Source organism: Gobius niger (genome assembly GCF_951799975.1).
Source record: "Gobius niger genome assembly, chromosome: 14".
Taxonomy (NCBI): Eukaryota; Metazoa; Chordata; class Actinopteri; order Gobiiformes; family Gobiidae; genus Gobius; species Gobius niger.
This window is the reverse complement of record NC_136865.1, coordinates 16,954,365-16,979,144: the sequence shown is the minus strand read 5'-3', so window position 1 is coordinate 16,979,144 and position 24,780 is coordinate 16,954,365. Positions and strand designations below refer to the sequence as shown.

The window sequence follows — 24,780 nt, the reverse complement described above, 5'->3', positions numbered from 1 at the left end:
TTTATTTATTTTTCTGTGCTAAAAAATAATAATAAAAAAGCGGAAAAATTACTTGATTTTTTTTTTTTTCCTTCTTTTTTTTCCTTCTTTTTTTTTTTTACTTTTGCTTAGTTCTTTTCACTATTCGATATTTCCAAATTGTTCCTGTTAGGTTAGCAATATTTACAAAACCCTGTGAGGAGATATTGAGCTATACAAAAGCATTTTATTGAAATAATAACCATAATCTCAATATTCTTATAATAAGAGGAAATATAGCTCTACTATCACAAAGAGAGCAGCTAATGGAAGCCATATTTCAAAATAAAGTCAAAATTTTGACAGAACAGACCTTTTCACTTACACACAATTCTGTAGCAGATCATTCTCTTTGACTCGAATAATACAATGTACGGTAAACTCATAACTGCGCCTGGATGCACGCTTACCGCCGGAAGTTTCTATTGATGCAGTGACGCGCCTCGCTCCCGCGTCTCGCAGCGGATCAAAAAACTGACGAGAGCGACACATTCCTGCACAGTTCATTCCTGGAGCCGCCACAACAACATGGACTGTTGCGACGAGGTGCAGATTGTGCCCGAGGAGCCCGCTTTTCAGATGGAGCTCAAGAAGGGAATGTCCATATTTATTGATGTAAGTAAATTACCTTTCGAATAGCCCTTAACACTTTATAGCCAGAAGATACTGACAAAAAAAAACTGCACAGAAACTTATAGCCACTTATTGACATCAATGTTATCATTATTTCCTGAATCATGTTTTGTATTTTCACACCATTTGCATCATGCATATCGTCTAGCTTTTTGCAATCAGTTCATTTGACAAGCCTGACCTTTCAGTTTGGTGCATGTGTGAAAAAGCACATCAACCAGTGGTCATTCATTTATGTCAACGCCTTTAATTAGCTTATCAGTTTGACAGAATACACAATTAAAGTCTCGCCTAAGTAACAAGAGATACTAAATATGAATATTCAAATGATCAGCCTAATGATTATGACCCTGTGCAATGAGCCATGTCAGTTATTTATACTGCAGCTCACGTGTTATGTGCGCGCGGTGCCTTTCTGCAGTACATTTATTGTTTTTTAAAGAAAAGCCTGATTTATTCATAGGCTGATGTTGAGCAGATGGCTCTGAGATTTCAGCATCTCTCTGATCAAGATAAATGTTTCTGTGTCTCTTGTGAGCTCAGGCTGCAGAAGCAAGACACTCACATTTAGGCTGGAGCTCATGGTGCGGCTCACATAGATATACATAATAATAGTAATAATGATCATTGCAGCAGAAGTGTACGTTTCATGGATCAACACTACACTGACAAATATGTGGTATTACCTTTTACTGTATGTTTTAGTTGTGTTTTTGGTACAACTAAAACTACAACTACAGGTATACTAACCTTTATGAATGAAAGAGATTTGTTTTACCTAGTGTCTTTCAATAAGAACCTTTAAACCAATGGAAGAGATTGCCGCCATAAAATGTGGCCATGGTGGAAACTATAGATAGATTTTAGTCACATGTTATAAAAAGCTTTTTGTAAAATGGAATAAATTGGATCAAGAACTCAAGCAATGTCAAACTATACACCAGTTTAAAAAAATATACATACATAAAATAAATATGTCAATGATGAGAGTTAAGAATAGAAGGTTCACGAGCACTAGTTTAGGATGAAGCTGATATTGGTTTTGTAAAGCAGGAGTGGGATTAAATATGTACTTCCCACTCACATTCGTACTTTCTGGCATAATGGATGTACAGTTATGTTTTTCAATAATAATAATACATTCATTCATTTTTTCTTTTATGTTTTGTATGCGAGTTTGTGGACTTTTAACTCATATTTCGTCACGTTGAACACATGGATACCTGAACTCCTGTGATGAAGGTGCTCATTGTTATATTTTTTTCCCTCTTTCTTTTTGGAAGTGTTGTTCATTGACAACCCTTTGCTGTGCTGAAGTCCCTGTAGACTTGACTGTTTCTGATTTAACCATCGTTTCTTCCAATAGAAGTACAGAAGAAGCTTTCTAGTGAAGACCTGCATTCATTAGATTAACTACCACATCAGTGCTTCCCAGATACGCTCAATATTCATCAGGAGCGGGGCGCGCGGTACAGATTGGAGCTATTTTTGCCGCTGGTCTGGCCCGAGTCTCTTTTATCTCCTCTGGGCCCTTGGACCGTTTGCATTAATTATTAAATGGCACCCTGCTTTTGAGTGTGATCAATTCGATGCCCTCTCACCTTGACACATGAACAAATGTTTTGATGATGTGAACCCGTTTCTGATCGCATTCTGTTTCTCTTTGCAGATTTTACGGAGAGCTGACAAAAATGGTAACTATATCTTGTCTAGACTGGAATGTCATTTTATCAGCAATTGTAAAGATAAAGCCATGATTTCCTTTATTTTATTCATCATACTTATAATGATACTTTTAATTTATGAAGATATAGATTGCTTTGGACTTAAGTCAGGTTTTTAAGACAGGACTAAATCAAGTCTAAACTGCAACATACACTATATAAACCAGAATTTAAAATATGCTAAATGCATATTTTAAACCTTTATCTTTTCTAAATTAAACCTGGACTAAGCCAAGTTTGACATGGGGCTTAATCATGACTAAACAAGACATAAACATAGATTGGATACAATGTGGCTTCAGAACATTATCAGACCACTTTTTGTTACAATCAATTTAAAATATGGTTATTTAAACAGTGCAATTTTTCTGTGACACTGATATTTCTTATGTCAGCAGTGTTATAGGTAGTTATAATGATAATAATACATTTTATTTATACAGCACTTCTAAACATTGAAAGACGGAATGTACAATAATAAAATCAAAGACAGTTCACATAAAATGGATGTTTGAGCCATTCAAAGTGTTAAATGTTGTGTAGTTCTAGTTTATTCAATTCAACTTTATTTGTATAGCACAACTGCAGTTGACCAAAATGCTTCACAGAGACAATATATTGCATAGACATCAAATACAAGTAATCAATAACATGTCAAGAACCCCTCAGTGAGCTCGTATTGAAGGCCAGAGAGAACAAGTGTGTTTTCAGTCTGGACTTGAACTGTTCCACAGACTGAGAGGACCTGACAGACAAAGGAAGACTGTTCCATAGTCCAGGCGCTGCTACAGAGAAGGCTCTATCACCTAAATTTTAGCCTACTTTTAGGAACCTTTAACAGAAGCTGGTCGGCTAACCTTAAAGGAATAGTCCACCGTTTTTCCATACTGAGATATGTTCTTACCTGAGCTTAGACAAGTTGATACGTACCTGTCTTGTCTTTGTGCGTGCCCGTGGAGGAGCTTGGTAGCTTCCAACTTCACCCCGTTTGGAGCTATAGGAATACATTGGGAGAGGCCAAATGCACCAACTCGTCTAAGATCAGGTAAGAACATATCTCAGTATGGAAAAACCGTGGACTGTTCCTTTACGGCTCTTGATGGGGAATGAAGTAGCAGAGTAGAGTGGAGACATTTAAAAACAATCAACAAAACCTTAAATTGAACACGAAGGCTGACAGGGCGCCAGTGTAAGACGCACAAAACAGATAGTAGTTAGTTGTTTAGTCATCCTTCCCTTTGCCTCCTCATCAGTCTCTGACTCCATCCTGTTGCATTGAAAACAGATGTAGTATTTCACTTCATAAATTCCGATCAGCGTTCGGCTGATGCGCTCGTCAGTTTCCATAGCAACAGGACACTGACCAGGCCCACGAGAGGGTTCTGCCATGAAGCACTAACGAACAAACAACAAAACCCTCAAGGATCTAAACACGGCTCATCGCTCAAGATCTGGAGGCGACTACCACAGTCTTCAAAGATATTGTAGCTTTAAAGGTGCTAAATCCTCCAAGATTAGCACTTTTTCCCACCGTTTCTATCTGCTGAATCAACACTGTGGAGAGAGGCCTGTTTTAAATGCGCCAGGCGTGATAATGCAACTCATCAGAATTGTTTTAGGTAGCAACAAGTGGCTGGCTGTTTTGGAACACGTGCTGGTATTTTTAAAAATCTCTTTTTTTGGCATGAAATTGTCGCTGTGATGTTGTTTTGTTTTTACATAACTTACAGTGGCCCAAATATTAGTGTACTCTTTGATCAGTCCCTTGTCTTAATATAAAAGACTATGATACTATGAAAAGAAAAGGTTTTTTTTCACAACATTGTGCCACTATAATATGCTATATACACACACACACGCACACACACACACACACACATGGTTTAGCGTTAATATTGTGACATATTTACAGACAAACAGATCAGGCTTATATTTCCTTTACTACACTCTTTTGATGAGAAGGGATTTGTCATGGATTATGTGGCAGGCAAGATCAAAGTGGAGCAGCTTTAGTCCTATAGCTCATTTTCTTCATAAAGCTGTAGAAATCAGCCTTCAACTTCCCAGAATGCGCACAATCACATGCTACACGAGAAATATTTTATTTGAACAGATGCTGGTTTACACTGTAGCTTCCTTTGCCAGTTGCCAGTTTTACTTGTGCTCTCATCAAATGTGTGTTATGTGATCTTGATCTTGAGTTTATGAATATTGCCTTCATTCTGAGCGACATTTCTTCTTATTTTCTGTGTCTGAGTGCGTGACAATGATTTGCATCTCACAACCCTCTAAAGACAGATAAATAGGGAAGTGGAGGACAGGATATGGGAGAGAATATGCATTTAACTGTTGGTTTATGCTTAATTATTTTATTACTTATAGGTGCATTATGGAACTGAAAAAAAACACATCATATTTGTGGGTAACTGAGCTTTTTGTGACCCAAAGGCTGTATGGGTGGTTAGCATGGCACATTTACTTTCAGTCACAGTGACCTCTACAACGCTCCAGAACAAGTTGTTTTGTAGGCTTCCTGGTGAGAAGGTCCGCCAGTAGTGAAAACCTACCAGAAACCCCCAAAACAATTGATCCTGGAGTCACTGTGGGAAGTAAAGTCGCCATGGTAACCACCCATATAGCAGCTGGGTCACGGTCAAGGTTTTTTTTCCTCACATAAAAAGTTGCATAATGCGCCTTTAAATAATGGCCCAACGCACATGCAATGAAAGCTGGCACAAAGTTCAATGTCCTCTATATTAGCACAAGGAGAGCAGCTAAATCAGTGGTTCCCAAAGTGGGGTCTGGGGCCCCCTGGGAGGCCTCAGAGGCACTACAGGGGGGCTCCAAAGCTTGTCAAGTCCAATGAAAAAAGTTAATTGTGAAAGGAAAAAATGCATTTATCCGGACAAATGCACCAGTATTTCGCCTACTGTCATTGCTAGATGTTACTTTTCATTGCAATGAGGGGGCTGCGATATCCCAGACTTTGGGAATGTCTGATCTAAATGTTTCTCACAAGAGCATCAAAACGTTGTGGCATCACTCATCCACACAGGCATAATAGTTTTCAATTAAAAGAAGTCAAAATATCCAACATATTTCAAAAACAGTTGTCCATTGAGTTAATGTATATACGACGCTGTAAAGAAACATCTTCACCAGCCTCATGTACCTTTTCGAGCCCTCACTTATGCCGACACCAAGTTGATGTTTTGCACTTGTGCTGTGTCCCCAGACGATGGGAAGCTGTCATTTGATGAGTTCAAAGCCTATTTCTCTGATGGGGTCCTGACAGCAGACGAGCTGAAGGAGCTCTTCCACACTATCGACACACACAACACAGAGTAAGGACTATCATCTATTTCAAAGACTCACGGAAAGAAAGTACCTGTTGGCAACATAGCAACACCAGAAACACAAACAGCTTGTGTTTCCAATGAGGAGGGTTGTCAAAAAGCATATCAACCCCAGATACTTTGATACTAAAACTTGTACCAAGACTTTATATACGGTGCTTATTTGCAGAGGCATTGATACGTAGCTGTCTTCGCTAGATCTGACCTTTCATTAATAGTTTTTGAATGACCTTAATCTTTATAACTAAATGGATGAAAATGAAACCACCAGGCATTCTTTACACAGTTTAATTGTGATTATAGGCTATGGAAAGAGTAAAAGAGGCTGTTCACTACATGGGCCTCAAACTGAAGCTCCGCGCCATGAAATTTGTACTGTACAATGTTACTTATTTATTTATTCCTTTTATTTAATATATATTCCTGTCCCCAAGCCTGGATAAATGGACATGGTTAGCTCTTAAGAACGTGTATTCTTCTTTGTTTGTAGTATCCAGCTCACCATACTTCCATCTGTAGTCTAGTGATAATAATTGGGGGCAGTGCAGCACGAGTTGTAGTGCATTTCCCTGTTGGGGGCATCACCTGTCCATGTGCGTCCTGAAGCTCTAAGTGGTTTCCCCTGTTTTGACCTATTGATCGCCCTCACACTGGACTCTGGTGACTCTGGTGACTCTGGTGACATGTTACTGAACCTATATAAGACCTAGCTTTATTCCGCTATGAAAATCAGAATGTTGTATTTTTAAATTAACCAAATACTTACCACAAAACACATTGTCTAGTAATTACTAATTTTGCAACTAAAATGAAAAGCATTAATTTAAATCTTCTCTTTTCTTGCAGCAACGTGGACACCGATGAGCTATGTGGTAAGCCTTTTTTTCTTTCTTCAAACCCACAGATTTTAATCCCATTGGGCATTTCACCAAAAAGATAAACCTGTAGAATCGTTCTCAGTTCTGTCCCCCTCCTACCTGCTCTGACAGATGTGTTGACCTGTTTCAACTACACGCCCACGGCTCTGTCAAAGCTGTTCACCTCAAAGTAAATATTTTCTTCTTTTGTCTTTGTTTTTGTAGAATATTTTTCCCAACACCTCGGTGAATATGAGAATGTCCTCGCTGCTTTAGAAGACCTGAACATGTCGATACTGAAGGCCATGGACAAAACAAAGAAGGTATGTCATGCCAGGTTTAGTCATCTCATCACAAAACAGTACAGACAGGTCCAGAGATAGAACAACTTGGATGAAAAAGACATTTTGAGCATGTCCTTAGGACATCGCTGACTTTTAACGATGTCAAGCTTGGGAAAAGTTTTTTTCTGATTTTAGCCACACTACAAGGACCTCACTTTTCACTGTAATGTATGTGATCGTTAATTCTGTAGTGACGTAAATCACTGTATCTTCTAAATATCTCAAACTTCTATCATCAAAGTTGGACTATAAATTCTGGATTATCAAGATTACTGATGAACAATGTAACCATGGGGCTCAACAAGAACATCCACCAACTCTCACAATTAAAGAGATGACATATATTTACTTTTAACTTTAAAATGAAAAAGCAAGCACCGTGAAAAGACAAATGTCACATTTGTGGAGTCGTTTTCTGTCCATTGTTCAAACTGGAACTGTTTGTGATAAGCATCAACACCTCTGTTTAAGTGTGATTCTGAAGACTGAAATGTGTAAAATGGCAATTTTTAAATCACTGAAGAGTCATTGCTTTTAACAGTCTTTTCTTTTTCTCATTGTGTCAGATCAACTTTACACTCAGTGTTTTTGTAGCATTCTGGATTATATTGACCTTAATGATTTAATGATGAAAGTCATAAATACAGTATTTTAGCTACAAATATATATTATGGAGCAACAGTATAGAGGAAAGTGTCTGTGTTTGCTTGATGACAGTTCATATTCTAAAATATCTTGTCATTTTGTTTTGTTGAAGTCAGTGCTGCCACAGCACTCTGTTGTCTCATGTGGTGCTTGTAATGATAATCAGAGATGTTTGATTTTCTCACTGTGCAACCTGGGCTACGCACAGACACACATATCTCCCAGCGTGCATCCCTGCTTCTCTGCTGGTGGCTTTAGATCCTGCATTTAGTCTCTCTTTGTAATGCTGCTGTGCTGAGCCCGAATGGAATCCATATTAATTCTGTGAAAGAAATTTACAGGACGATATATTGTCTCCATCTCTTGTGCTAAAGCGATCTCTTGTTGCTAAAGTGAAGCACATGCATTGCATACTGAAGACAACAGAGAATAACCGCAGACCTCAAATACAGGAGGTTGGAGGATGAGAAGCTCTGGATGCAGTATCAAGGGTGGTAGTATCTCGTGTGGCACAGCCTCAGATCTGCACACAAGCTGCTCCAGCAGTAATAGCGTGGGCGTCAAGGCGTTCATTTGTCAGGGCTAGAGTTTTTATGTGAGAAGAGTAATTGAATTCAACCTTGGTTCAGGAATACATACAGCTGAAAGGATTAATGCCCCTGCTGACACCATAGCTCAAACTGCAAAAGCAGGGCATCGTAGGTTAACCACATTTTCAGTCTCAAATTATGAATAAAAAAATCAGTCATTATCAAAATTTCTAAAGCGTTGCCCTGAAGGGCATTTCGGAAAATACAGCCTTGATTTTCCTGCTCACTGAGATGTAGGCACAGGCTTTTTTGTCCCTGTGCAAGCCTTCAGAGAGTCCAACACTGGCTGTTATGAGGTGAGAAAATCAAATTGCACCTGCAATCACTTTTCTGCTCTCCAAGATGCTCGTGAAACGAGAGACGGCTGAGGAGACAGCCCAGAATCACATGGACATAAAAGCATTCCTTTCAGATGAAAACAATTTGGATCTCCCAAATGCTGCATCATTATGCCTCATGTTAACACAATAGAGGTGTAATGGACCGAGGCAATAACTTTTAAATCAATTTACGTGCCTTTTAGTCATTTTTGTGCAATCACTGCGTATTCTGGTCCAAATGATGCTTTATTAGGAGCATGTGATACCTCTGTGACCCCACAGTGAGTCACAGCAGTAGAAAGAGGTGCTGTGCTGCCAGTGTCAGGTACAGCAGATGTGGTGTTAATCACAGCAGAAGTCTTCTGTTCTGACCGGTGGCTGTATTGCGTGGGTGGGCTGGTGTTGATTTGAGTAAGTGGGAGGGGCGCAGGCTCCAGACATGGTTGTACATGTGAGTGGGAGCCAAAACAGACATGCACTTATTTATGACAAAGCTATTTACCGCATTCAAAATCACAACACCCACAGCTTTTATTGAGGTCACACTGTGTGGTTTACTTTGCTGGGAATAGTTTTGAACTGTGTCAGGTTTAAATATTACATTGGCTTTTATTTCACCCAGAACAACATTTGATGGTGAAATGGATCTGGAAGCTTTGATTTGTCTAGAAGTTTTTTTTTTTTAAACAACAAACTCACCTTGTTAGGGCTGGACAATATGGCAAAAAAAAATCATCACCATATTGATCGCAAATTTCAATTACAGATTCCATTACATTTTTTCATGATAAAAATAAATATATGTTACTGATGATGATGAACTTTTCTAATATTTAAGAATGATATAACATAATAATGAATGCTTTCCTCCTTTTTGATTGGATCAAAAACACAGCAAATCCATTTAATATTTAGTTTTGAAAAATGTTATGTGCGTTTGTGTTATGTGTAGCAGCATACCTCATGTTTATTTGTCATCATCACATTGTTAGTTAGTATCTATTTGACCAAACTACTTTTGGTTTGGTCCCGAACGGTGAAGGCTTGAGTGTTCAAGATGGATTCTCATCTGTTTGTGAACTCACAAATACTGTGACAATTCATCTTACAGTCACTTCAATGCCCCAAGTCTGAACAAATTGAATGGAACATACTGCACAGAAAAAAACATTTATTTTGATCATCACTATTATTGTTGTTTATTTTGCCTACATTTTGACCCCAGATGCCCCTCCTGCTGTAAGCATCTCTCCATTTACCCAAACCTGAAACACTGTGATCCTTTGTAGACTGATTATTTGATAAGGGGAAAAAAACATACACAAAGTCATTGTAAATTTCCCGTTATTTAGCTACTAAAGAACCACAGCTGTTTGAAGTAACACACACACAGTAAGCGCAGTGGGGCCGATCGCAGGAGGTAATCTATGCTCCATGTGAGACAGAAGACTGACCTTTACCCGTCTGGCCTAGCCTCACTCCCACTCGTGTAAACGCAGGTGTGCAGCCAGTGCATGTGAATGTCACTGAATAAAACAATACGGCCGCTGGGAACTGAGCTTTTAAAACACACAAGAGCTGACATTTACCACAGTTTATTCTTAAGTAAAGCAACCCATTAGCTGTTGACTTTCCCCACTGAGAACAAGCCATCATATCATCACTGTTTAACTATTCTGGAGAGGGAAGGAAAATGTGTTAAAAATATATATATATGCTTGGTATTCAGAATACGCTGTAAAGGTTTTGCTGTGTGGAGCATTTTGACAAAGAAATGCTTAAACAAGACATCTGTGCTTTTCAGAATCCCTTCACTTTTGATTACATCCAAATCAACAGTTAAGTACTCTATACCAGACCCAAACAAAGCACACGAGACCTTTTATAACATGTTAAACAGACTCACTGCTTATGTATGAGCTTCTGGCAACGGCAGCATGCCACAGTGAGTCACCTATGAGCATGTACAATTTGCTTCGATGACTCGTTTTCAGCATGTTTTTGTGTGAAAATGCACTCCTCGTGCACAGGTAGACAAACCTTATATTGAGAAACATCATTAAAATTAACTGAAACAACAAGTACATCTTTCAACCTAGCTACAATCTAAAATCTTGTGGGATGATGAAAAGAGAATCACTGATGAGAGGTGTTGTAATAAATAGCAGAAGTATTGACTCGCTTGTCTCATTTTTCGAACCCCCTTTTCCTCCCACTCGCCCCACGCCCCCCTCTGACTGACAGGACTATCAGGAGTCCACCCACCTGGAGCAGTTTGTGACCCGCTTCCTGCTCAAAGAGACGACCAATCAGCTTCACTCGCTCCAAAGTTCGCTCGAGTGCGCCATGGAAACCACCGCCGAACAGACCCGGCAGGAGAAGTAAGTTCAGCACAATGCAGGGACACGGGATAGAACAATGGCATTATAATTACAGGGGTTTAATAATTACAGCTGGGACGGATCAGTCTTGTCCTTCATCCAAAGGCCACATTGCAATAAAGCTGCTGTAATCATCAAACACGGTGGCTGCTGGGTTTATATCCCAGACCTGCCTTTTGTGGGTGTTTGCCTGTTCTCCCTGTGATTGCTCCTGTTTCCCGTTCTTCAAAACATGCTGGTCAGGTCGGCCCATAGTCGGGGTGCGCACAGTTGCAGTAGCTCAGGACTGATCTTCCATGTGATTGTGTTTGACCCTAAATTTAATCACAAATGAAGTACTTAACCTTTACTTTGCTGTTGTTGCAATTATAAAGTGTGCCACTAGATAATCATATGTTATTGGCTATTGCCCTGTCTTTTTTTCCTCTCAAGGCCCATAGTTGTCGTGCTGGGATAAACTTCCACTATGCGTCAAAAAACAAAACTCCTGGACCAGACAGTTTTTTCAAAATCCTGCACCAAGTAGTGTTCATACATGTACTCAAGGAGAATTTAGAGAAGCACTTTTTTTCTGAGAAGATGTCAAACTTTAAAATGCACTTTAACTTGATTTTAAATGTAGAGTCATCCGCTGTCTATAGTGTGTGTAGGAGAGCTGCTCCTCTGAGTTTTGAATCGTGGGCTCAATACCTTGTTGAAAAAGATCGGGCAGAAGCCTCTTGAGTGTCGGCTTCATTACTGTGTGACTCATCTAATAATATTTCTGTCCACAACATTTCTGAACAAGGAGCTGTGATCTTTGTGTGATATGTGCACAGACATGTGAAGGATCTCCCCTGAGTGAAGAGGTCTGAGACATAATTTATACCATAATTACAGGTCATATGATGACGCAGGTCCGCCTAAAGCATTACTTGTGTATTAGCCTATACTATACATGAATATGGATACAGGTTTGCTTTAGTGTTAACAAGTTTATTGAAGGCCACCATTTCTGTCTCCCTATGGGTTCAGAGATTGCTGCATACATTTGTTGGCTTATATTTAACGCTGAAGACTTGTTTCCCAACTGAATGTATGGCCTGTGATTGGAGTAATGAGCCTTTTATTCTTTTATATCATTTATTCTGTTAATGATTTTAGTGAATGGATGCCACAATGAATCATCTGTCTGTGGTGTCAATAAGACAAATGGTCTAACAGTGACGTTGAGTGCCACTTTACAGTTTTGTACATTATGCATTTACGCTCCACACTAGTTGGTGGTAAACTAAGGAAGGAAAAGAAAGAACTTAATTTGTAGTGCCCTTCACAGACATGGTTACAGCGCACTTTATTTAGGACAATTAACATTCACTCTGTACTTGGTGGAGGTAAGCTAGTGACCACAGCTGCCCTGGACTGATGCTGCATCATCAGTCCCTTTGACCATCATGTGAAGGACCAACGACTCACTCTCACATACACTCCGTTATTCTACTGAATAACATGATAGCGGGAAAAGGAGCACCCGGAGGGAGCCGTCACAGACACGGGGAGAAGATGCAAACTGAGCTCAAACCCAGGACCTTCTAGCTGCTAATCCAAGCCTTTTTGTCATATGGTTACCAAGCTGTGACATAATCTGCATGCCCTCTATTGCTATTGACCTTCGTGTAATGTGTACTACAGTCTTTAGCCTGCACAACACATCCACTTATTTAAATGTTTAAAAGTTGCTGTGAATGTCCTCAAACAGAACCTGCTCCACAGGCTTCCTCTTCCTGTTTCTGCACTGATACAAAGTGACTGAAGAACACTCTTAAATAATGCAGCTTTGCCAGCTCCTCTCTCTCTTTTCTCACTCTTGTTTTTTTCAAAGTGCCACTGTCCCATGCTCCCATCGCACCATTTTCTCCTCTATCTTTTTGAGAAGCAGCACATGAGAAATTCCCACATGTATTTGACCTCACGGAAACACCCTCTTTTCTGTGGGTTTATAAATGGCTTTCTGTGGTCACTTTTCCCCTGTGTTTCAAATGACATTTATGGATGTGATTCAGCTTATTAGTTGTGTGTGGGGTTGCTGCTGCTAAATTGGGTGTGGCTGATCATCTGTCACCGATCAAAACCCATTTTAGAAATTAGGCACCAACTATGAGTCAGAGGCAGCCAAGAGGGGCGCCACAACTTCCTCCTCCAGGCTTCAAGTGTGCGACAGATCGAACACAGCGAGTGAATTAATTATAATGTGCTTACAGATGTGGAAAGCAGCGTTTAGTATCTGCTCCAGCTCCGAGAGGCAAACCCCTACAAATACTGATGAGTTTGTGTTGAAATCCTGATAATAGTGGCTGCTTTTTCGCTTGCTTCGTAAATCACAGCGTTAGTCTGTTGTAACGTATCCACCTGAATCTCTCCAAAAACCCCGGGGTCTCCTCAAATCTCTGGTCTCCTCGCTCTGACAGCAGCAGGCTCGGACCAGCGTGTGCCACCCGCGGGAGTGAGCACCTCTGTGAGGCATTAGCTTCAACGTCAAACCAACACAGTATCAGAACAGAGCGCCTGGACTTGGCTAAATTTATTCTCCCGCGTGCGTCACTCACCTTTGTGCCTTTCTGCATTTCAGTTCAAATTGAAAATAGCGCTGCCCACGTTTTTTTGGGGAGTTTTCAAGATTTCTATGTAGCTGACAAATGTTTCCTGGTCCCAGCCTGTGTTTACATCTAAAGCCATTGGACCAAATACAGAAGTAGAGTTCATTTTAAAAAGGCCCAGCTGATGTTCACTTATATATTATTCATCAACAAGCTGTGTGTGCAAGTCCTACTTCGGATAGATTTAGAAACAGGGGCATAATTAACAAGACAAATGGCCTCCTTGTGAATGCTGTTGTTTGTTTGTTTGTAAAGGCAGGGTCCGGTGAAGCCTGAGGTGTTGTCCATCCAATGGTCGGGACGCCGGTCCAATCGGAGACTTCAGAGGAACAGCAGCCTGTCGCCAAACAACCCGCTCCTCAGCCTTGTTAATTCAGGTCAGTGAATATCAAATATTTTGGTTAAGGGAGGGCCGGAACAACTAATCAGATTAGTTGTTACAAATTGATCCATCCATTTTCTTCTGCTTTATCCGGGGCAAGCCCGCAGAGGCAGCAGTCTGAGCAGCGATGCCCAGACTTCCTCATCCTATGCAACAATTTGACAGTGAACTAGTTGTCAATTAATTTAGAGAGTGAATAATTGTTACACAGACTCAAAAACGTGTTAAGGTTTTATCACTCAGGCATAGCGTCAGTTACACCTGAATGACTTTTGTCTAAAAGCATACATCTTAAAGAGACTAGACAGATAAACTATGTATTTTTCACCCCCTACATGTTCCAGCCATGTCCTAATGTGTAGAATGAGCCCAGAACTATTCACCACAACTGCCTCTAAAATCTTGCACTGTCACTCAAAAAGTTGTTCATTCGGGTCCCAAGTGCCATCACACACGAGCTTAATATAGAAACTGCAGTTACGCAGAACACCTGAGGTGGCAGTAGCGAGTATAAAAATGACAACAACAAAGACCAGACAGGTACGCATCAACTCGTCTAAGCTCAGGTAAGAACATATCTCAGAACGGAAAAACGGTGGCCTGTTCCTTTAAATGTGGTTAAAATTTTGGTAAAAATAGATTCATTGAATAAATCATTTATGCTCCTTTTGCCATCTGAGGATTTATCAGTAATAATAATAATTTTAAAAAGCCACATGAATTAGATTAGGTGAACATTAATTTGAGTTAGTTGCAGCCCTATTTTGAGATGACTTTCACAAACTTCCTAGTGAACTTGTTACAAATTCCCACCATTCATCTGCCCTGGAAAGAAGCAGAAATTGAGTGCACCCTTTCCCAGCTCCACCCGTCCACACCTGCACTTCATAGTCAAAACACTCCACTATTAAAGCCCACACTCCCGGTTGTTGCCTCTTTCCAGCCAGATCAATCACGAGTCCTAGAGAAAACTATGCAATTGATCATGTGCCCATTCATCCAACACTAAACCAGTCCAGCTGGCCTTCTGCCTCCTAGCATCACTATAGCAGCTGATTACCAAGTCTCTGCCCTATATACTTTATCTGTGCATTGATCCTGAAAGAGCAAAATATGAGCATCATCCAGACGAAAATCCATCCATCCATCCATCCATCCAGCCATTTTCTTCCGCTTTATCCGGGGCCAGGTCGCGGGGACAGCAGTCTGAGCAGAGATGCCCAGATTTCCCGATCCATACACACCTCCTCCAGCTGTTCTGGGAGCACCCCGAGTCGACACCAGGCCAGCTCGGAGACATAGTCCCACCAGCGTGTCCTGGGTCTTCCACGAGGCCTCCTCCCAATAGGACATGCCTGGAACACCTCCCGAGGGAGGCGGCCAGGAGGCATCCGAATCAGATGCCCGAGCCACCTCAGCTGGCTCCTTTCGATGTGAAGGAGCAGCGACTCTACTCCAAGCTCCTCCCGGGTAACTGAGCTCCTCACCCTATCTCGAAGGGTGCGCCCAGCCACCCTGCAAAGGAAACTTCCAAAAGGACATTCAGACCAAAAATGACTTGCATTATTAAGACTTGGGTGTTTTTTTTATTTTAGTGTAGATTGATCAAAACGTATCTATTGAACTTCAATTTTCACTTAACATGTTTCTAAAGTGTAAATCTATTAGACTAACTGAAAAGACAGACTGCTACTTGCAATGCATCTCGGTGTTATCTGTTTTTGTCTGGGTGTTTTTGTGCAGGCCTGTGTTGTTACAAAAGCAGTATCGACTAGCGTAGCGTCCCACTGTGTCTCACAGTGGAAGTTGATAAAGAGGTGTGTTTGGTGTGAGACAAGAGGCAGCAGCGCTGTCCTTATGTGTTCTGTGCGTTACTTCAGCTTCACTTATCTGTGAACACCACTCAGGATTAGTCTGATCACAGCCCAAGCACTACAAACTTAAATAACAGGAAACAACAGTGGAAGTTGTGGTATTCAGTTCATTATTTATAAGCTGTAAGAGGTTTTAAGAATGAATCACCATAACACTATTATTTTATAATAAAACAATGGAGACTGTAATAATTTAAGCACTATTATCCCTGATAGCCCAATTGACCACATAAACCTTAGACAAAGGGACAGGAGAATAGGTTTTTGACATCTAGACGTGTGAGCAGGGATACATCTGCATGGCTAGCCAGGCCACCCCACTCATAGGCCCTATATTGGTGATCAGTAGCAAGTTTAATGCAGTTTATGCCAGTAATATTACACTGAACCGTCGCTAATTATGTGGAAATGGCATATAAATAAATAAGCATATCCGAATCAGAAAACTTCATTATTCCCATGAAGGGCAATTCTTTGCAGCGAACCGGCCAAACATAGACAAGACAACAGTTGTTGTGTTTGTGCTCCAACAGGTCACGGGCTTTACCGTGGTCCAGGAAAACCAAATAAAAACAGTTTGAATTTAAAAATCTAATCACAAAAGGGAGAAATATGCTCAGTTCATAGTTTGTCTCTGAAGGCATGAGACTGTCCCAGGGCCACCCTAGAATAACTCAAGTGCCAAACCGGCTACCCCTGCTGAAACAAATTCACATGCCCCTGCAAGTGTGACAACTGCCATTCCTTTTGCTCAGCTTGTCTTTCTGTTATAACACATGTAGGTGGTTGTAGGAGGTTCTAATGATAACACTATAAGACAAAATTACCTACACAGACAATTGCCTCCTTCCAGTCATATAGTATTTGTCTGGTGGATTCTCCAGAGGCAGTTGCTAGGAGATGGGTGACCCACCTGAAGTGCCTCAATCATTTTCGATTAGGCATCTCGAAGCTCACGCATTTACCGGCTCGTCGGTCTATGGGCTACATGAGATGAAAGAAAATACATCAAGGCTTTGTCAATGCAGTGCAGACAACAATCAATGGAGTAAAATGTTAAATAATGTAATCAATGCGTGTGGCTCCTTTTAACTGAGTTTTGGATGTTTCTGGGTTTGTGTAGGTGTTTTTGACGAGGACAGTCAGTGGATAATCCAGGTCAACAGACTGCAGAAGCTCATCGACCGCCTGGAGAAAAAGGTGAGCTTGACTTGGTTTACACAACACTGGATTTGGCCAAATGCAGTGGGATGGTGTGTAAACTTTATGGGTCACCTACTTAATTATTGCCCGGCATCTCAGTCTGTATAAAAGTTGCAATGCTTCATTTGTACTCCTTTGGCCAAGTACTTGTTTATAACTACTTTACTCAGGGTTGTGTCCTGTTTCAGACCCATTTAGCTCTTTTTTCTCAGCTAGTGTGGCATTACCCCAACAACAAGCCACGACCCCAGTAAATGTTTTCAGTCTATAAAACACTGTTCAGTTTGAATCTGTTGAATATGATGCTGTATTTCCCCTCAGATTATACGTGCGTTTCCAATGACATCGCGCATAGTTCCGGCGGCCATTTTGAATACCGAAGTGTATTATGCAGTGATACATCATGTAACAAAATCTCTACTCAGGATGAAAATAAAAGACAACTGATTGACAGTGGCATTTTTATTTATTTATAATCATTGCTCTAGAAGAGAACAGTAAAAACACGGCCCCAGAGACGCATGTTTATGTGATATAACCAGCAGATGTGGCGCTGTCTGTCGAGCTACAGCAGGACTTACTAAAGATCTACTTCACTCCTCAGACTAAATGACTTGATGGGTTACTTTAGAGGAAACAGGAGGACTCAGTCTGAGTCAGTGTTTAAGCTGCTCAAGACATTAGCATGCTACCGGTTAGCAACAGTCAACCATTGACAGTTGATTCAATCAACTGTCAATGGCTTCAACAGAATAAACACATGGTGTGTTTATCATCCATGAACACTGAGGAAACACTACAGTAACAGCTCAGCTCTGACCTCTGTCACATTTTGTAGCCAAGGCTAGATGTTTAGAGTGTGGTTCAGGGCTTTCTCTTGGAGTGGTCAGAGCTGAGCTGTTGAAGCTAAATGCTAACCAGTTGCATGCTAACATTTTAAACACTGGCTTACTGGTTTAACTTGCGCTCTCTGGGGCCGTGTTTTAACTGTTATCTTCTTGAGCAATGATTATGGGTACACAAAAATGCCACTGTCAATCAGTTGTCTTTCATTTATATCCCGAGTAGAGCTATTGTTACATGTTGTAGTACTGCATAATTCTACTTCGGTATTCGAAATGGCCACCATAACAACAAAAGTCACATGACTTAAAGGCATATTGATCTACGCTCTGGATAAGCTTATGAAGCTTAAAATTGAGTTCAAAACAATTCATTTTAAACAGACTATGATTGTGTTTTCCTGCTTTTACAGTAACCCTCTGCAAAAGGCTCCGCGACCCACTTTTATGTCAAGGTTGAGATCTTGTATCAACGGAAAACCAAATAAATCCTCATATGGTGCTGTTTGAGAGCCACTAATTGACAAATCATGCTTGTTTACATCAAAAGTGCACTGTAATTAGTGGTGTATTTATTTATCTAATTCTAAGCAGTAGCATTTTGAACAAGCTCAGGTTCTTCTTATTTTTTTTACTCCAACATTCCCCGTCTCTCAATGCCATCTGCTCTTTACCTCTCACAAATTATAGCAACTTGGACGCTGTACAACATCAACAAATTATTCTGGCCCGACTGCTCCTGCTGACGTGCCACACGTGCATCGTACATGAGTGACACATGTATGTGCGATGCCAAAGTCTCACAGGATTCAGAATGAAAAGCAGCTCTCATTAACCCACGTTTTTGACATTATCCAGGACAGTGAACCAGAAGAAACCGGATCATGTCATTTGCCTCATTAAATTTGAGCCACAACCTATAAAACATGCTCCATTTGACAATAGGGTAGATCTACATAGACATAATTTAAGAAAGAATATACTGTCACATTTAGTATTTCAGTAATATGGAGTTTGTGGCTGGGTAGTTGTGAATGCCGCTGTCACTTTTAATCTGGATTTTGGGTAATTTCATTGGGAAAATCATGACTAAAACTAAACTGAACAGGTTTTTTTTGGTGATGTATTTTATGCAGCCCTACATTTCACTTCATTTACATAATTCTAAGTTGTTGTTTTTTTATTACTAATCTGCACAGGACATTCGTCTGGAGCCGGTGGAGGAGGAGGAGGTCTTGGACAGCGCCAGTAAATCTGTGAGTCTGACCTCCTCTTTGCCATGTGGTTCTTTGTTTAATAATGTACAAATCAGAGCTGCATGCAGAAGTGCTGAGGTGTCGTCATAGCAACAGCAGCCCTCAAAGTTTCATTATTTTCAACAATTATCTGCCTAATAAAATGAAAGTTTCAGACCAAAAAAACACGTCTTTTGTGGCCTTGCATATATAACAGCTTGCCTTTATGTTTGAAATACAGTGACCCAAGTTTTATTTCGGAAGCAGTGTTATATCAAGCCAATGTAATAGTCAGTTTGGTGGATAAACAACTCTGTTTGAATCAACTGTGACTTTTCTCTGAGGGCTCATAATGACCTCAGCTGCATGAAATAGGATTTTGGCAAATGTTTTGTTACAAATTATTCCTGCTTTGACAGTCACACTTTAGGCCAGTGCTTTCGTTAACGTTTACTCAGGCAGCAGGCCTATAGTTAGAATGTCTGTTTTATTAAAGATAGTTGTCAGTCGAGAATTGAAGATCTACATGTGGCGTGTGCTGTGTCAGACTCAGAACACATGATCAAATCTATAGGAGCTAACAGTATTGGCTGCTACTGAGTTTTCTGTGAATGAGGATTCTTTCTGCTGTATCACACGAATGAACCATATCACTGTTATGTGTGTCATGCCTCATCACTGCTTTACAACAGACAGGCCAGTGTTGGAAAAGTGAATAATATGCAACTGTCTCAAATGATAGACTCAGAGCTGAAAGAACTACCCTGACCCCACTCACAGGGGGCGTTGCGGTCCTGAATTAGCCTCTGATTTAGCATCCTGGAGCATCTCTTCACCCACAGAAGCATCATTAACACATGCCCTGTTACCTCTGGCCCACGGGCTGAACACTCATTTCCTGTTTAGATCAGCAGCCTGCCTCCCACTTGTCACAAATCCTCATCAGGGTTAGCACAAAATGATTAGCAGCCACTTTCCCAGCCACAGCGGAGCTGAGGCAGAGTGTTACTTTATTGGACCACTTTATGGAGATGGGAATTCATTGTCAGCATGTTTCCAATATCAGGCATCAGGCATGTTTGCAGACTTAACAAACTGTGTTTTTGTTTAAAAAAATGTTTTTGTGTTTTACACCTGGACCTGATCAGATAAATTGCATAAGACTATATAACAACATTCTTGACATTAACAGTGTGTTGTCTGTGCGTTAGAAACACAGTCTAAAATATCTTAGTGACCATTTGCAGTCAGCATCAAAGTGGTCACACGTTATGTGACTGATTTGCTGGTAGTGTATAAAGTATTGAACCCCGTGTGTTTGTGTCCAGCACATCCTGATCGTCCAGAGGCAGCTGTCGGTGCTGGAGGACGAGGTGGAGGAGTTTCGTTTGTCTCTGAGGCAGTACATGGACTGTGCCTGCGCTCAGACCGGCTGCCTACAGTCAGTTTAAGCCTCCCTTTATTATAATAATGCACACAAATATTTAGTCCTTTAATGGTTCAAGGCAAACCTATTTAGGCTCATATACAGTACTCACTGGCATGAATGTTTACTTTACAGAAGCATAGAATAAGAAATATATCAGTCCACTTTCTCCTAACCACTTTATCCTTTCTATTTAGCAAATACATGTAGCAAAATGTACATCCTAGATACAAAGGTACCATTACCAGAATTTCTGACACTCCTGATAAAACATCAAAAGCTTCAATCTGTTATTTTAGCTAATGTATTATTCATTTTGTGACTTTTGTTATTTCGACTGAATCAGTCTCTGTTGAGCTGCCAAGTCATGTCCAAACACTAACACTATTGATATGGCTTTTCCTCATCATCCATTTATTTGTTATTTACCAACAACCTCGTTAATGGATGTGTAATGGTGTTTAGAGATTAGGCTCAGTTACACATTGACTCTTGTGAGGGACACGACGTAGCAACTAATTAGTGACTTGAACAATCTTGTTTCGTATTTGCAGCATCACAGTTCAGCGGCTCGCAAATGAATCACGCTTCATTCTGTACGAGTTTTGGGAGCACAACAGCGTCTGGAAGAAGTAAGTTTCGTTTCAGTCTGTTATATCAAGTTGGTCATGCATAATTAATTCCCATTCTAATATCTATCTCATAAACAGTATTCGTTCTGCTGTATTTTTTTTACTACAAATGGATTTCTATTTACTATAAATCTGATTTTCTCTTATCTAATTCCTTAGCCTGAAGGAACTACAATAAACTACTTGGCATTCACAAAGTAGCTACAATAATTGTTTACTGTGTTGCATAAAAGCAATGTCAGTTTCAACATAAATCATAACGGATCAGGCCTTTTTTGCTGCTGAGAAAGCCAATTGACTGCCAAATGGAAACATATTTTAAGTGCACTTCACAAACACCAGTAATTTTACAATAATAACTTCAATGAACTGTCAAGGCTGAGCTCTGTTGTGTTGTGTTCAGCCACCTTCAGACCAACTACAGTAAAACCTTCCAAAGGTCCAACGTGGACTTTCTGGAAACACCGGAGGCCCTCACCACAATGCTCGTTCCTGGTAAGAACAATTACCTTTATTTATTCCATTTACTATATTCATTTGATATTTGCACAGTGATCATTTTAATCACGTCAGAAGCAAAGGATTAGCAGCTTTTGTGCATGATTAATCCTTATGGAGATGGACTATTGTTTGTTTTCAGACGACATTACAATACCTAATTAATTGCGGTCTTTGCGACTTTGACTTGATTGTGATTAATTATGCAGCTCTAATAGGGAATGATACAAAAACAAAAACAGCAGGTTTACTGTATACATAATGCTGCCTGTAGCTAAAGCTTTTTCTGAACATTTGAATCAAAGAAGCCACGAACAAACTTACCTGTATAAGGCTAATATGAAATAGATTGCAAAATGTACAGGTGTATTATTAAATGGTCAAGTGCATTATTATAAGAGCGATCCATACTGTATCTGTTCACTCCACCATCTAACATTAAATGCACTTAGATGGAATGAGTTGGATTTGAATTCATTCTTGCACATGTCATTTGGCTTTTCGTGGACAATCATAAGAGAGAAGGAAAAATCAGTTGCATCAAACATTCTGCAGTTTTAGCAGTGGAAATTCTTGTGAATTCTTCATCAGTATCTTGTGAATTTCTCAAAAGCTTCATTGTTCTATACATTTCTTGTCCCTTTTGTTCGCAGCTTCGTGGTGGGTCCTCAACAATAACTGAGAGGGTGAACGCAGCACCGACACGCCAGACGCACACACTAACTCCACACTCGTGAAGTCATGGTGTTTAGTATCTATTTAAAGACCTCCATGTTCCTTCATAGTTTGATGGTTAGTTCAAGTAGACCATGTGCGTGTTTGTTTTACAATCATAGAAGACTTAAAGCAATGACCTCATCAGACGGAGACAGCCCTGGTGACTTTACATCACTGTGTTTGACGTGTCATCATCAAGAGCCCAGGGTAATTGGGTCATTCAGAGGAAACCGAGCGTGTGGTGAATGTGCATGATGCGGCGTGTTGTAAGGGAGAGAATGAGGGAGAAGAATGGGGAAAAGATAATTATATAAATTGTAGCAGCTTCAGGGAGCTCATTAAGACATTATTCTGTTGCTGTTGTGTTTTGTTGTTCTATTAGGATTAAATAAAGACTATTTATTGTTGTCTATACAATGAACATTTTATTTGAAAGTCAACTGAGGTTGTTTTTATACTGATGTCGTGATATATTATTTGGAAATCAGGATACCAACTACCTTAGAAAGTGTTTTCCAAGTACTACCAGGTCTACACAGTGCCTCTCGTTAGTATTCATACACCTTGAACTTTTGCACATTTTGTCATGTTTACAACCCTAAACATAAAGATTTTATTTTGATTTTTTTACTTAACGTTCACACACAAGTAACAGACAACTGTGAAGTGAAAGCGAAATGATACATGATTCTGTTATTTTTCAAAAAATAGAAAAGTGAAAAGTGGGGCTTGCATAAGTATTCATACAGCATGCATGAATACTTTGTGGAACCCCCTTTTACTGCAATAACAGCAGCAAGTCTTTTGGGTTTGACTCTACAAGGTTTGCACATGTAGAGACTGACATTTTAGCCCATTCATCTTTAAAAAACAATTCCAGCTCTGTCACATTAGAAGGAGAGCGTTTGTGAACAGCAGTTTTCAGACCTTTCCACAGATTTTCAATAGGATTTAGGTCAGGACTTTGTCTGGGCCATTCTAACACATTAATATGTTTTTATTGAACCATTCCATTGAAGATTTAGCTTTGTGTTTAGGGTCATTGTCCTGCTGGAAGGTGAATCTCCGCCCCAGCCTCAGTTCTCTTGCTGACTCCAGCAGGTTTTCCTCCAAAATTTCTCTGTATTTGGCTCCATCCATGTTCCCAACTATTCTTACAATCTCCCCAGTCCCTGCTGAGGAAAAGCAGTCCCACAGCATGATGCTTCCCCCGTATATTTGACATTGGGGATGGTGCACTCAGGACCATGAGTAGTGTCAGATTTGCTCCATACATAACGTTTTGCATTTGGGCCAAAAAAGTTACATTTTTGTCTCATCTGACCAAACCACATGGAGCTGTGTCCTCCATATGACTTCTAGCAAACTTCAAACAGGATTTTTTAGGGCCTCTTTCAATAATGGCTTTCTTCTTACACTCGTCCATGAAGGCCAGATTTGTGAAGAATACGACTTATAGTTGTCCCATGTACAGTTTCCCCAGCTCAGCAGCAGGACTTCACAGTTCCTCCAGAGTTATCATGGGGCACTTGGTTGCCTTTCTGACCAGTGCTCTCCTTGTTCGCTCTGATATTTTAGATGGGTGACCGTGTCTTGGTAAGTCTGCAGTGGTGCTATACTCTTTCCATTTCCGAACAATGGATTGAACAGTGCTCCGGGAGATGTTCAAATCTTGGGAAATCTTTGTATAACTTAAGGCTGCTTTAAACTTCTCCACAGCTTTATCCCTGACCTCTCTGGTGCTCCTTGACCTTCATTATGCTGTTCAGTGACCAATACACTCTGACCACAGCTCTGAGGGCCTGAAAGAACAGCTGAAATTATACCGAGAGTAGATTACACACAGGTGCCTCTATTTAACCGTTAGGCCAAGGTGTGAACATTCTGGAGTCATTAGAAATGTTTTAAAGGCAATTTAATGCACTCAGAAAATGCTGTATGAATACTTATGCAAGCCCCACTTTTCACTTTTCTATTTTTTGAAAATTAACAGAATCATGTATCATTTTGCTTTCACTTCACAGTTGTCTGTTACTTGTGTGTGAACGTTTAGTAAAAAAATAAAAATAAAATCTTTATGTTTAGGGTTGTAAACATGACAAAATGTGCAAAAGTTCAAGGTGTATGAATACTAACGAGAGGCACTGTATAAAGACTGAAATGTATTAAAATGGGGCCCAAACCATGTCCAAAATTTGAGTAAACTATGATCAAAGTAGTTCTAAACCAGATGGCCCCAGTTTGAGAAACGACAATACAGCGTTTTAAACATTGTAAATGTCGCCCCCTGGTGGTGAGAGAATTTATCAAAACGTGAGCCACAGCATAATTGCCTAACTCATATTTCACAGTTTTTGGAAAACATGGAATAACAACACATTGGTATTCTATTATTGCTATTGTAGGATGGAATGAATGTTTACTTTACAGAAGCATAGAATAAGAAATATATCAGTCCACTCTCTCC

At 40.1% G+C, this 24,780-nt stretch overlaps 1 protein-coding gene across 1 annotated transcript; it reads left to right on the top strand.

Annotated features, from left to right (window-relative positions):
• Nucleotides 1-401: 401 nt before the first annotated feature.
• necab1 (N-terminal EF-hand calcium binding protein 1) lies at nt 402-22,730 on the top strand. Its single transcript, XM_079570747.1, has 13 exons — nt 402-633; nt 2,321-2,345; nt 5,611-5,719; nt 6,578-6,603; nt 6,814-6,911; nt 10,732-10,868; nt 13,760-13,881; nt 16,884-16,960; nt 19,005-19,061; nt 20,369-20,481; nt 21,021-21,098; nt 21,502-21,593; nt 22,250-22,730. Exons 1-13 carry the CDS (start codon nt 547-549, stop codon nt 22,276-22,278), a joined length of 1,050 nt encoding a protein of 349 aa, XP_079426873.1. The 5' UTR covers nt 402-546; the 3' UTR covers nt 22,279-22,730.
• Nucleotides 22,731-24,780: the final 2,050 nt, after the last annotated feature.